The 14,803-nt window shown below is 44.2% G+C and overlaps 1 protein-coding gene across 5 annotated transcripts in view; it reads left to right on the top strand.

The window, feature by feature from the left end:
• FASTKD1 (FAST kinase domains 1) overlaps positions 1 to 14,803 on the top strand; it is a 96,889-nt gene that overhangs the window by 2,939 nt on the left and 79,147 nt on the right. For 3 of the 5 annotated variants that reach the window (XM_077447929.1, XM_077447928.1, XM_077447926.1), the window contains exons 2-6: positions 1,901 to 2,327; positions 2,409 to 2,477; positions 6,041 to 6,166; positions 8,543 to 8,935; positions 11,446 to 11,508. In XM_077447929.1, coding sequence (XP_077304055.1) covers positions 1,993 to 2,327; positions 2,409 to 2,477; positions 6,041 to 6,166; positions 8,543 to 8,935; positions 11,446 to 11,508 — 986 coding nt within the window. In that variant the 5' untranslated portion in view covers positions 1,901 to 1,992. The remainder of the gene's footprint in view (positions 1 to 1,900; positions 2,328 to 2,408; positions 2,478 to 6,040; positions 6,167 to 8,542; positions 8,936 to 11,445; positions 11,509 to 14,803) is intronic. The other 2 variants (XM_077447930.1, XM_077447927.1) reach the window with 1 other exon arrangement.

The raw sequence follows: 14,803 nt of genomic DNA, 5'->3' as shown, positions 1-14,803 counted from the left end.
GAGATCCAATGATGAGTCTGTGTAAGGCAGCAGAGTGATTCAGAGTGCGAGGGTGGAGGGATGGGACAGAGAACCAGAGAAGTGTGTGTGTGTGTGTGTGTGTGTGTGTGTATATGACATGTAAAATTTACGTTAGTGGTCCCTGAGATTCAAAATTGTGAGTTTAGTGGTCCAAAAGGTTGGCAACCCCTGGTGTAGGGTGTTAATTCACCTTTTAATTTTTTTGTGAAAAGCTGAATTTATACTTTAAAGCTGGACTCAAGGTATGATCTTGGACCAACTTGGACCAATGTTAATTATGCATAGTTCATACCTAATGGTCGCTGTGGAACTTGACAATCACTGTACGAGTAGGCGTTACTGCAGTGATTGCTACGATCTTCTGGGTCTGTGCCGAGCAGCTTCCCCTGTGCACACTGATCACAAGCGGTTGTTTGCTTGGCACTGCCACCCTTCATAGAACGTCTTGAATTTTTTCATTGAATATAATGAGTTCTCTAATTGGAAGAGGTGGAAAGGAGGGGTGGTGATGTCATGATCTCTGCCTTATCCAATCAAAGAATGCCTTGAATTATTTATTCAAAGGATGCAGAAGATCTTGGCTATCACTGAAGTATCGCTGACCACTACAGTGATTGTCCAATTCCCCAGTGGCCCCTCAGGTATTAACCACTTGCTTACTGGGCACTTAAACCCCCCTCAGTCCCAGACCAATTTTCAGCTTTCAGCGCTGATGCACTTTGAATGACAATTGCGCGGGCATACAACACTGTACCCAAATGAAAATGTTATCATTTTTTTCCCACAAATAGAGCTTTCTTTTGGTGGTATTTAGTTACAGCTCGGAGTTTTATTTTTTGCTAAACAAACAAAAAAAGATGCAAAAAAAAAAAAAAATCATGTTTTAATAGTTTGTTATAAAATTTTGCAAACGGGTCATTTTTCTCCTTCATTGAAGTGCACTGATTAGGCGGCACTGATGGGCTGCATTGGTGGGCACTGATGGGCTGCATTGGTGGGCACTGATGGGCTGCATTGGTGGGCACTGATGGGCTGCATTGGTGGGCACTGATGGGCTGCATTGGTGGGCACTGATGGGCTGCATTGGTGGGCACTGATGGGCTGCATTGGTGGGCACTGATGGGCTGCATTGGTGGGCACTGATGGGCTGCATTGGTGGGCACTGATGGGCTGCATTGGTGGGCACTGATAGGCTGCACTGGTGGGCACTGATAGGCATAGTTAAGGCGGCACTAATAGGCACAGATAAGGCAGCACTGATGGGCAAAGATGGGCACGGATGGGTGGCACGGATGGGCACTTATAGGTACCACTGATAGATGGGACTGATGGGCACTGATAGGCGGCACTGCTGGGCACTGATGGGCGGCACTGGGGTGCAGCACCTTTGAGGCAGATTGTGGGCACTGTGGGTGGCACTGTGAGTGGCACTGCTGGGTGGCACTGTGGGCACTGCTGGGTGGCACTGGGCACTGCTGGGTGGCACTGACGGGGGGCACTTACTTTTTATTAGGGTGGCACTGCAGGGGGCAGGTGGGCGCTTGCATTGCTGGCCGTTATCGGGACTGATGTCCCGATCACGGCCGCCGGTGATCAGCTTTTTTTTTTTTTCTCCTCGCGCTGTCAGCGCGAGGAGGAATACTAGCCGATTACCGGGGGGGCGCGCAGGCCACTCGTACACGGGACTACGTCAATAGACGTAGTCCTGGAAAAGGAGATCCGCGCTGTAGCCGTCATTTGGCTATAGCGCGGATCTCAAGTGGTTAAATATGCATAATTACATTGGTCGAACTTAGATCAATGTAAATATGCAGTAAAGATCATACCTTGAGTTAAGCTTGAAACTGTTTTCTAAATAAGCCTTTCTTTCTTTTTACAGTTTGGAATAAATTGGCATGATAACGATCATTAGAATTGAAACCTGCAGTAAAACAAGAGCTGTTTTTTGAGAAGCTCCATTTAAGCCCAGATATGTTGCGCTGGAGTTCCGTTCTACATCACTCATTCCGGTTGCTTTGCACCCACAGTGCAAGGACTGACACCTTGCTGGATCAGTTAAAAAGATCTACCAACAAGTACCATATCTTTCAGCTGGTTGGGATGCATCGACCAGTACTTACCTTGGAGCATGTGACCTGTGCAATGAATTTACTCTGGCAGTTTCATAAAGTGACGTCTGATGAGTTGAGCAGTGTTGACCACATCCAAAATCACCCAGAATTTATATCACTTTGTACTGTAGTAGAAAATAATATTAATGTTCTGGAAGATGATGAACTTGTGGCTATTTTAAATACTGTTGACAGGTAAGTAAAACTATAATTCATTTGCCCATATTTTTGTTACTCATTCTGATTTTAATATCGCTTTTCATTATGTTTTTGAAGTTTACAAGTGGATGCTCACAGTTCTTTAGTGCAACAGCTGGTAACCGAAGGCTGGAGAAGATTAGAAAGGTGAGTGTGGGCTTAAGGCCTCATGCACACGAGATGCAGGTGAAAACTCTGCTCAAAAAAAGCTGAAACGCGCGTTTTGCCGCGTTTGCGTGCTGCGTTTAGATGCGTTTAGACGCGTTTGCACTTATAAGCATTTATAAAGATAACATCATGTAGACCCTCCCCAAGCTCTCAAAGCATGTTTTTTTAACTATTTCTGCTATTTTGATCAGAGTGAGCAGCAGCAGCATAGAGAGGAGTTGTACAGTTGCATTTGCCTCTCTTTCTGTGGTATATATTTTGAAATGGATCCCATATTGAATATATGTCAGGAAATGCTCCTGATGTTGCTCTTGATGAGACAGCAACGTCGTCGCAAATTTCGTGAGAGGTCCAGAGTCATAGCTCGTCGATATTGGACCCATCCGTTGATGGGACAGCGAATGTCCGTTAGATATTTCACAAACATGTATGTGCAGCTGCGTACCTACCCCGACAAGTTTTTTCATTTTAGCCGGATGTCCATTGTCACATTTGATCTGCTCTTAGAAAAAGTACGACCTGGTCTGACATTCGTGGACACCAATATGAGAAACAGTGTGTCACCAGAGGAACGTCTGTTGGTAACGATCAGGTATGTGTATATATTTATTATAGCAAATTATCCAATTTTTTAAAATATCTAAAATTTTCTTGTGGCAATTTTTAACATGTTTTCATTATTTCTAATATAAAACAATATTAAAATAGTTAATTATTTATTTTTTAATCTTAATATATGTTTTTATTCATTTTTTTCTAGTTTCAAATAGTTTTATTTAAAAGCAAATCTATGTTAATTCGATTTTTTTTATAATTGTTTTAAATTTATTTGGCCAATTTTTTAATATATTTTTAACATGTTAAAAATTGCCACAAGAAATTTTTTGATATTTTAAAAAATTTGATAATTTTGCTATAAATAGACATTATTTAACCACTTGCCGCCCGCCCTATAGCAAATAGACGGTAGCAAAGTGGTTGCATAATCCTGACCGGACGTCATATGACGTGATCGGGATTATGAGCCGCTGCGCGCCCCCGGGGGCGCGCATCGCGGCGATCGTTGTTGCGGGGTGTCAGTCTGACACCCGGCAACTACGATCTCGGTAAAGAGTCTCCGACGGAGACCTTATTACCACGTGATCAGCCGTGTCCAATCACGGCTGATCACAGTGTAAATAGGAAAAGCCGGTGATCGGCTTTTCCTCACTCGCGTCTGTCAGACGCGAGTAGAGGAGAGCCGATCGGCTGCTCCTCTGACAGGGGGGGTCTGTGCTGATCGATTATCAGCACAGCCCCCCCGAGGATGCCCACACTGGACCACCAGGGACGCCAAGGACAAGGTATGCCACCCTAGACCACCAGGGATTCCAGTCAGTGCCACAATGGATGCCAATCAGTGCCCACAATGGGCATCACTGATTGGCATGCATTATTGATTGGCACTGATTGGCATCCATTAGTACAATATATTATAATACAATGCCGCCTATCAGTTCCCATCTGTGCCGCCTATCAGTGCCTACCCATGCCCACCTGTGCCGCGTACCCATGCCCACCTGTGCCGACTAACCCATGCCCACCTGTGCCACCTATCCATGCCAATCCGTGCCAGCTATCAGTGCCAATTTGTGCCACCTATCAGTGCCCATCCGTGTCGCCCATCAGTGCCACCCATCAGTGCCGCCTATCAGTGCCACATATCGGTGTCCATCAATGCCACCTTATCAGTGCCACTTCATTGGTGCCACCTCATCCGGCTAAAATTAAAAAACTTGTCGGGGTAGGTACGCAGCTGCACATACATGTTTTATATTTTTATCGTGAAATATGTATTGATTAATTTATTTTAATTCTTTGCTGCTGTATATGGTAGTATAATATTTTTTTAATGCCTTATTAAAATATCCAGAATCCTAACCCTAACCATTCATCCTAACACTAACTCCTAACACTAACCCTACCCCTAAAGGCTAACCCTATCCCTTACACTAACCCTAAAAAACCCTAACCCTAATCCAACCCTTAATCCTAAACAATAACCCTAACGGATAACCACTTACCATAACACCCAACCCTACTGACCAAATTACATTGCCGCAGTTGGTCACAGTTGACTTTGAGGCCATGTATCTCTGATGCAGAAAGGTGCATGATATGATATTGGGGTTCCTGGCAATAATTGGCCCCAAGATATGGGCCCCCAAAGTCGGGTCGCAAAATGTCAATCTCTGATGCAGAAAAGTGCATGACATTTTGCGACCCGACTTTGGGGCCGCCTATCTCGGGGTCACTTGGTGGCAACTGCATAAAAAACGGCAAAAAACGAGACTGTGTGCATGGACACATAGGATAACATTGAATGAGTTCAGGGGCAGTTGAAAAAAGTGTCCAACTGCATTTGAACACGCGTTTAACTGTGTCTCGTGTGAATGAGGCCTAACTGCTTTGTGTGCCTTCTCACAGTGTATCCTCTGCAGTGTTTAGACATTGTTGGTTGACATTGCTGCCTTTGCTGCACTGAAATGCTGAGTAGTGTTGTGAGCCTCGTCTGAGTTCTCCCCCTTTTGGACCCCTTTCTTATGTCATGGCGATGAGGAAAAGCATGTGTGTTTTGTAGTTCAGCAGAGGAGAACTCGAGCAGGGCTGGTGGGATTTGAGTGCAGCAGAGGTGTTATTGCCAGTTAACATTTAGAGAAATGTGGTTATTTATATTTTTGCGTACGTTCAGTTTTCACCCCTTTGCAAAAAGGTGTAATTTTATAAATTACAAATATTGTTGTTTTTTTTTTTTTGTAACTCAATACAGGTTAAGCTTTTTTATTTAGTAGGAATTTTGTAAAATGTGCTGTTTTTATCCGCTAATAATGATTTTAGTGTATTTTTAACAAAAAATATTTTGTTTTAATAAACATTTGCGCAAATATCGTTGTGCCCTAAAAATCAGCAGTACCTTTATTTGTATTCTACTGGCCATGCGCTTCCAGAAAATATATGGTTTGGGGGGGGTCTTTAACAAACTCTGAAAGCTGTTAGGAAAAAAATAAAAAAAGTGATGGTAAAATTGCAAAAATGGCCTTTAAGAGTTTAAAAATGGAGCATAGGGCCTGGCAGCAAAAGGGATTAAAGGGTGCCTTGACTGAAAAAAGATTGAGGAAACACTGGTGCAGGATACAGAGCAAGATGGTTTGCTACCCCGATTGATGAGCACTGCAGTACCAGATGTGAGAGCAGAGTTGGACAAGAGTGAAACGCCAGGTGGTGTAAAGACCTTTCTCACTTATGCTAAGCAAACTAATATTTTACTCAGTGATTCATTGTCCCGCAGCATAATGACAGCACTGAATGATCATTGGATATATAGTTTCATTTTTGATATAGACCTACTGCACTGCTGATCTTATCACCCCTACAGGAAATTCCACTGGACTCCTGTGTAGATGAATGTTTTTCAGCATTCAATAGGAAGTGTTTGTAAAAGAACAGAGGCCGACAAATATCTACAAGAGTTTTCTAATATATTTTTCATTCTTGTAACTCAGGCTTGACCCTCTCTCATTGTCAACATTTGCTGATTGCTTGAGAAGGCAAAGTAGGACCAGAAGCCCACTCATGGGTCAGATAGCCAGCATTGTAGACTTGTGTCTGGATGATATAGAAGATCTTTCGTGAGTATTAAGTTATGGTGAAAATGCAGATATATGTTCGGCTTCAAGGAGCAAAGCTAAATACAGAGTTGAAATATAAAATCGTGTTCGTGTTTATGCAAATATATGTCAGAGACACACTGCTGCATCAAGGCAGCTCTGATAAAAGTGGCCCCTAACTCTAAACTTTCAGATTTTTCCCAACTATAGGAACAGAAAGAAGGGTCACCTGGAGGCAGCCCCTTCATCCTCAAAGGTACAACACACCAAAAGCTCAGACATTGTCTGTCTGTTCAAGGCAGCTAAATGTGTATCTGCATCAAATAAACATAATATATAACATCTAAATATGGCACTCACAGGACTCCAATACCTACATTTATTGGCTTAACCAATTAATTAGTTATTTGCCAGCAATCCTCCAGTTAGGTGCTGTGAGTTCCTACTGCTTACACATTGGTATATACCTTGTTATGCAAGTTCATTCAGGCTTATTCATTTGAAGGCCAATCATTCTGTCCTCCCTTCCTCTGTAGGCATGTGTACGAGCTGATAATAAGATTCATTACGCTTCGTGCGTGTGTGTGTGTGTGTGTGTATATATGTATGTATGTATGTATATATATATATATATATATATATATATATATATATATATAATATGCATGTGTCCAGCAAAACAGAAAAATAGGTCAACCACCCAACTCAGAATGCAGCTAAATGAACAATGTGGCTGAAAGCTGCATCCGCAGAGACCTGGACATCCACCTGGTAGAACTTGGAGAAGGTATGAACTTAAGATGTTTGTTGCATTGTTGCTGCCTACACTTCTGATTCATTGCTTGGGGCATCCCAGGGCCTATTAATATCGAGCCCATTCCCTGTACTGTACTTAATCGTACAGAATTATGAACAGGAAACAGTCCTTTTAACTTGCCTGTAAAGTACAGCTCATAGGCCATCCATTTATATATAATATATGCGCTCACGCTCTCTCTCTCTCGTGTGTGTGTGTGTGTGTGTGTGTGTGTGTGTGTGTATATATACCGTATATACTCGAGTATAAGCCGAGATTTTCAGCCTCTTTTTTGAGGCTGAAAGTGCCCCCCTCGGCTTATACTCGAGTCATCGCCGTCTGACTGCTCGATCAGCGTATCGAGCAGACAGACGGCGGACATACTACAATTTGAAAGCCGCGCCTCCGCCTCCGCCTCCGCCTGTGATAGGCGGAACACTGAATTTCCCAGCAGCCTGTGTTCCGCCTATCACGGACATCGTCTCATCCTCGTCCGTAGTACGAGGATGAGACGATGTCCGTGATAGGCGGAACACAGGCTGCTGGGAAATTCAGTGTTCCGCCTATCACAGGCGGAGGCGGAGGCGCGGCTTTCGAATTGTAGTATGGCCGCCGAGGCGCCGACGAAGAGCGGCGATCCTGGCAAGGCACGGGACGGGACGGAGGCAAGGCACGGCACGGGACGGGACGGAGGCAAGGCACGACACGGGACGGAGGCAAGGAGGCAAGGCACGGCACGGGACGGAGGCAAGGAGGCAAGGCACGGGACGGAGGCTCGGGACACAGGTAGGCTGGACACACACACACACACACACACACACACACACACACACACACACAGGGATGGATGGATGGAGACACACACACACAGGGATGGATGGATGGATGGAGACACACACACACACAGGGATGGATGGATGGATGGACACACACACACACAGGGATGGATGGATGGATGGACACACACAGGGATGGACGGACACACAGGGATGGACGGACACACAGGGACGGACACACACACAGGGATGGACACACACACAGGGATGGACAGGCATGTCTCACCCTCGGCTTATACACGAGTCAATAAGTTTGCCAGTTTTTTTGGGGGTAAATTGGGGGCCTCGGCTTATATTCGGGTCGGCCTATACTCGAGTATATACGGTATATATATATATATATATATATATATATATATATATAATTCCTGTGTCCTGCAACAGTCATTTGAAAACTAGAAGAAATGTTTGAGAAGGGGGCAGTGCTACACTTTTTACTTTTTTAGGGAAAACAAAAATTTGCGGCTGCTTGTATATCTGCATGAACTGTTTTTGTTGCCATGTGTTTTTTAATTAAAGGTAGCTTTGGGTTATAGTGTTTTTTATTTTTTTATTTTTGTTTATTTCAGGCACTTTTAATTGCCCCCATTTGTGACAGGTTTACTTCAAACAATTAGACCCCAGAACCTTGGTATACAGTATGTAGTTGTAAGCTTATATTAATGCAGTTAGCTGTGACAGATTCTATATAAAGTGTTCATCCTTTATGTTACAATGCAATTACAGCAGTACTGCTATATCCTCTTGTTTTCCTTTATTCCATAGGACGCTCTCCAGTTTTGCTTGCAACTTGTATGCTGTAAGCTCACCCCGTCTTCATGAGCGGCTGCTTAGAAAGGTAGAGTCCAGCATGGAGAAACTGGATGCTTCTCATTTAGAGGATCCTATCCGATTTATGAAAGTTATCAATAAGGACAAATTTTTATCCTTGATGAAGAAATGTGACAACATTTTCCAGAAGAATGCTAGTGCCATAGACTCACAGACCATATGCAACATTGTGAGAGTGTATCAATCCCTTCGATTCACCAACGGTGAGTTCATTGTTGCAGCGAAGGCTAGACTGATGGAAGAGGTAGAGCTCTGTGATCATCCAGGCAATTTTGCTGATCTCTTTGTTGCCCTTGGACCCATTGTTTCTTTGAAGATAAGAGAAAGGTAGGTGACCTAACAATTACATGCAATGCCTAAAGCTGACTATAAACTATTACCCTGGGTACATGTAGTTTTTTAATTTTTTCGTTCAAAACAGCGGTTTGAACTTGAAAAACAAATCTTGCGTATGTGGATGCAGGAATCTCCCCCGCTATGCTATTGTATTCTGACAGTGGGATCTCCTCTGTCAGAATACACTGATTACCACTGCAGCCACTGGCTGCAGACCACTGATCATTTGAGGGCCATTGGACAGAAACCGATCTAAAGCCTGGTACACACTAATAGTTTTTTTTTTTTTTTTCATTCAACCCAGCGGGCTGAGCTGTTTTGTTCTGACAGGGGGATGCCCCCCCCCTCACCACCACCAGAACACTCTGATCAGCACTGTCAGCCATTGGCTCAGAGCACTGGTCGGGAGACGATCGGCTGCTGGTTTTCCAGCATACTCATCCAACAAAACCTGGCCAAACGGTCGGCTTCTGTCGGATCAGCTGACATGCAGACAGGCCAAATGTCGGACAGTTTTTATTGAACTGGTCAGTCCATGTGTAGAAGGCATAATCTATAGGTTATGTCAAACTGTGAGGACTACACACAGATTTAAATTTGGACGGTTACTGTGGGACCGACTTTCTATCCCTGTGTACCCAGCTTTTCCTGCTTTAATTGGTGTATGACCAGTTTAAGTTGCTGATTAGGAGTCAGTTTGGGACAGGGGTGAGCCTATCTTTTATGTAAATTGGGAAGTCTGAGATGAAAGTTTATGCAACAGTAGGTGCCTGAGAGCTTACGCTACAGCTGTTCTTAAACCAACCATAGGCTGTCCCTGCTGAACTGACCAAGATTCAAACTATGTGGGGAAGGCAGGAGGGATTTTCCTGTCAACATTGACTGTTGATGGGGGAATTGAGCAAATTTCTATTCCTGCAACCTGTGGTTAAACGAAAGAAAGTCACTTTGCCTATGGCCAGTCTTAGCTTTGTCACTTTAGGTTTAAAGTGTATGTAAACCCTGATGATGAACTTCTTCTCTTATTTGTTCCCTTTTTAAGCTGGCTTTTGATAGTTCGACGCTTGGCTGGTTCCTGCTGAACTGCCAGAGATTCGGACTTTGTATGGGCAGGCCGAATGTACCCAAGTTGTACAACCAGCTTGCTGTATTGTACATGCGATTATTGCCAGCGGCTGTTATATTTAAAAACATTTCAGAAAGTAAAATAAATAAAAAATACTAACCCTTTCCTTGACCTTTGACTCTGGCCTTGACCCAAACACTAACCCTGGCAGTGACCTTGAGCTACGTATATTTAAAAAAAAAAAAAATTATTATTATTATTAAATATTTACCGTATTTAACAGCGTATAACACGCACTGACGTATAACACGCACCTTAACTTTAAGAGGGAAGTTTCAGGAAAAAAACTTTCCACGGTACACTGAGCACCCTCCGTGACACACTGAGCTCCCGCATGGTACACAGGCCCCTTTAATTATAAAGCCCCCCTCCTCCTCTGCACTCCCAGGAGACCACCAAGTCTCCTGGGACGGCATTGCCAGCATGCTCTGGATCGGAGCTATTGAATACCTGCATTGCCATCGCTGCTGGCCCCTTCTCGTGCGCTGCTCCTCCTGTGTCACCTATTGATCTTTTGAACACCTCCATTGGTGCCGTGGACCCGGTCATGTGACATATCTCTGCTCTGAATCATTTACGGTCACATGACCGCTCTCCTCCTCCAATCACAAGCTACACTCGATGAAGGGGGTGGAGCAGGAGAAGGAGAGCGGCGTTGGTGGAGGGGTTTGAATTGCCATACTATGGTATGGCGAAGCGGTGTGTGTGAGGCAGCTGGCAGTAAAGTTATCAGGAGGTGTCCTGGCAGCGCTGTCCCATGGCCAGGAGAGTCGAACGGGCCGCCCAATCCCTGTGCCCCCCCCCCCCCTGTGAAAGAAAAAAAAAAACAGACATTGGCGTATAACACGCAGGCACAGTTTACCCTCTGTTTTGAGGGTAAAAAGTGCGTGTTATACGCCGATAAATACGGTAATTTTTCTCTCTGTAAGGACAGCGCAAGATGCAATGCATCTCTCTCTTCCATTTACAGAGAGAGAAAATATTGTGATAGCCAAGCGGAGGCTATCACAGCGAGTAGGTGACGCAGAATCAGAAGTTCCGGGTCCCGATTGTTAGAACAGGGCCCTGAGCTCTTGGTAAGACCCCATGCAAAGCACTCCCAGCACAAAGAGAGATACGCAAATATGTGGCCCCACAGAAAAATGCCCAGTTTGTGATATTTTGGCACCAAGGAAAGCTATCCACATCTAAATGACTTGTAAGCTGCAATATATTACATTTTTGTTTTTGGGTTTAGGTATGCATCAACATGTAGTTCTGGGCAAAATGTTCTTTTTTTTTTTTCAATTTTGATTAGAGGTAGAACTTCTGTCATGTTTTTATTCCTGTCTGCGTCCCCATTGTGGAGATTTGTCCTCTCTATTTGTACTGGCAGCTATTGTCATGGGACAGAAAGTGAGAGGAAATCCGGAATATTAGAGGTTTCTCCAGAGCAGAGGTAAGAGGAAATCTAATGGAGACACCTGCAGAATGGACTTCTACTTGCCTTGGGAAATTTTAAATTTTCTGTTTTGTCTCTGGAATTTGAAATGAAGAGAAATTTCACTAATTGTACTTTTCTACAAAAAATAACCTGGCTGAGGTTTTAAATCATCCCCTACTGTATCAAAAATGAAAACAAAAAAAGTTTGGGGTCTACATATACTTACATATGGGTTTACACTAGGTTTAAGTTGAATTCTATTATTGGCATTAACAAAAGTATTGTAATTTCTTTATTGCATATCCCAGGACACAGGATATCTTCATCCCCATAACGGTAAGGTTATTCTGCCACCTTCAGGTGATTGGATACTGGCAAAAAAAAGACAGGACATCTTTCTCTGTGGATGCTGTCTCTGTGAAAATAAGAAACTTTGTACTTTGACATTGTCAAAAGGGATCTTTGGTGGTCCAATCAAAGGGCAGATAATAGACATTTTTGGTCACAAAGTGTGTAACAATGGATGCAAGTGCTTGGGGCCTGGGGGGGAGGGCACATGTAGAGAATCACTGGAAAAAAGACACCTGTTCAGTCAGTGAGGTAATCAAACTGGAGGGAGTAGAAAGAGATAGGCCTAGCACTCAGGACATTCCATTCCGAATGGATAGATCAGCACATGCAGGTCCTGTTTAGGCAATACACCAGTTGTAACCTACCTCTACCCATCTGGCATTCCTGTCAGCAGTTCATCTGAAGGTGGAGTTAAATCAGTTTGTGGATTATATCAGCAGACCAGCTGAGTTAAGCCAAGTGGGTTCAAAATCAGCAGATTCTTGAGTTAGAGAAAAATACAAAGGTGCCAGCCTTTTTCTCTTCTGGGGAGGCAAGATAGAGCACTAGGAGTGGACATGTTGGCTCAGATGTGGGCGTTGCTGCTTTACTGCACTTTTTCCTTTCTTATTCTAGTATTGAGGAAAGGACCACTCTGATTTTTATAGCTCCTTTATTGGGCTAGGAGGGTTAGGTTTTCCATTTTGCTCAAACTTTCAGTTGAACCTCCATGGGGGCTTCCAGGGATGGTGAATTTTCTTTCTCAGTGTCCAGTATACCATCCTTACATGTACAAACTCAATCTGGTGGCCTGGTTTCTGAGGTGGTTAAAGTTTCTCTACATAAGCATAAGTCAAGCATTATAGACTGAAATTGCTGTTTGGCTGGGGACCAAGCTTTCGGTTGAAAGGTCCTGCATGCTCTTGTCCCACCCTAGATGTTAATGGTGATGTCTTTTCCAGAGGTTTTTCCGTATAGCAGCAACTATCTATCACCTTTGTTTTGTTTATCCTTAGGGGGATGATTGGAGGATATATTCTTTTAAGAAGTGGGTGCAGTGTTTCCAGGGTGAAAGGGGAGCTGATATCTCCCAAGGGTCTGTCCTGAAAGTCTCCCATTCAAAAGAAGTCGCTGGTACGTGCAACTTGAATTTCTTTATCGTACATCATGGGACACAGAGCCTTAAGTAATTACTTAATGGGTTATAAGCCACCTTCAGGTGTTGATACTGGTTATACCCAATCAAGGAAGTTCACTCCCTATATAACCCCTCCTCCTTCCACATCAAATTTTTCATAGTGTCTAAGGCAGGCATGTTCAAAGTCCGGCCCGCGGGCCAATCGCGGCCCGCGGCCCAGTTTTGAACGCCCCGCCTGGTGTGCTGTGGGATCTGGGCTGTCAGATGAGCCGATCCCCTGCACCATGTGAAGCTCTGTCGGCTTCAAAAGTGAAAGTAAAGTGCAGGGAACTGTGATGTGCTCTCTGCTTCCCCCTACAGTGCAGTACCCGGCTGAATGAGGAAGCTGGAAAGGTACTGTACTACAAGCTAGATTCGTTTTAAAAAGGCTTTATTTATGTGTCTGTATATGTGTGTGTATGTGTGTGTCTGTGTGCATGTATGCATGTGTGTGTGTGTGTGTATGTCTGTCTGTATGTGTATGTATGTATGTGTGTGTGTCTGTGCATGTATGTATCTGTATGCTTGTGTCTGTATATGTGTGTATGTGTCTGTGTGTTACTTTTAATCCAGACCCCCCCCCCATTCTTGTACCATCAGAACTGCTTTTGTGGGGCTTGTGTGTGTGATAGCAGCCAGGACTGCTGCTCCTCTGAAAAGCAATCCATACACATCGCTTTTCAGAGGCATTTGAAAGGTGGTAAAGAGGCATTATGTTGCCTCCTCACCACCTGTTTTAAGCCTGTAAATGTAGCATCACTATACCGCAACTGTGCAGTCCACACAGTTGCGGGGTAGTTGCAGTGCAGGCCCATTCATCCTGGGCGTACCTCCAGCTGCAGCCACAGCATGTGTATACCCCCAGCTGCTCCCTCTGCAGCTAAAGGGGGAGAAGTTGGGGGTGGTAAAAACAGCTTAACCATGTCGTTTTACTGCCCCTCCAATAAGCCCTTGGTTCACATCTGCATGGCTGCATGCTGTGTGTAGGGCAGCCCATGCATTTCAATGGGCTTCCCTACCCCCAAAAATGCAGGGTAAGAAGTCCCAGAGCTTTTTTTTTTTTTTTTTTTAATTGCACTGCACCAAAAGCACCCCATGTTTCCAATGTGTGGGGTACCATTAAGACTTAACGGTACCCCTAAAGAGCAGAGCATTCGTCTTGTGTGTCGGGCAAACGAGCGCGGCAAAGGCAAGAGAATTCTGGTTGGGCCAGGTATCGGTGCTCGAATGACCGAATTGTAATGGTTCAAAGAATGTCAGGCAAAATGGTCGGCCCTCACACATGTTCACTTCATCGAATCTGGCCCTCTTTAAAAAAAAGTTTGGACACCCCTGGTCTAAGGTGTTGGTCACAAGTGAAGATGTGCTCTGAGGAGCTCCAGGAGGGATCCATGCAGGATTTAAATAGCCTCCATAAAGACCAGATCAATCCAAAGTGCCACTAAGGCCTAAAAGGATTGTACCTGGGGCCTTGTATCTGAACCACAAGGTTTTGCCTGTACTGCTTCTCTTTGAAGGGCTGGACCACAGGAACCCAGGGTTTTGGTCTTGCTACATTACCTAGCTTTCCTGGTGCTTTTTACAGGTCCAAGGGAGTTGGAACCCCATTTTAGGGACCCGGTCTTTGAAGGTTTGCTAAACGCAGCCCACCCTGCTGGGTGAAGGTTGGATTGTTTAATTCAGAAAATCATGTGGATAAGGTAAGGGAAGAAACAGGTATTAAAAACACCTAGGTATTCAATTAGGGAAAATTTTTTGTCATGTCTTAATTCTCCACTAGAGGGAGTTTATGTACATACCTTA

Source organism: Lithobates pipiens, unplaced genomic scaffold, assembly GCF_037356315.1.
Source record: "Lithobates pipiens isolate NorthernLeopardFrog02 unplaced genomic scaffold, aLitPip1_a1.2 Scaffold_22, whole genome shotgun sequence".
NCBI classification, from domain to species: Eukaryota; Metazoa; Chordata; class Amphibia; order Anura; family Ranidae; genus Lithobates; species Lithobates pipiens.
The sequence above is the reverse complement of the archived record's forward strand: the minus strand, read 5'-3'. Positions and strand labels throughout refer to the sequence as shown.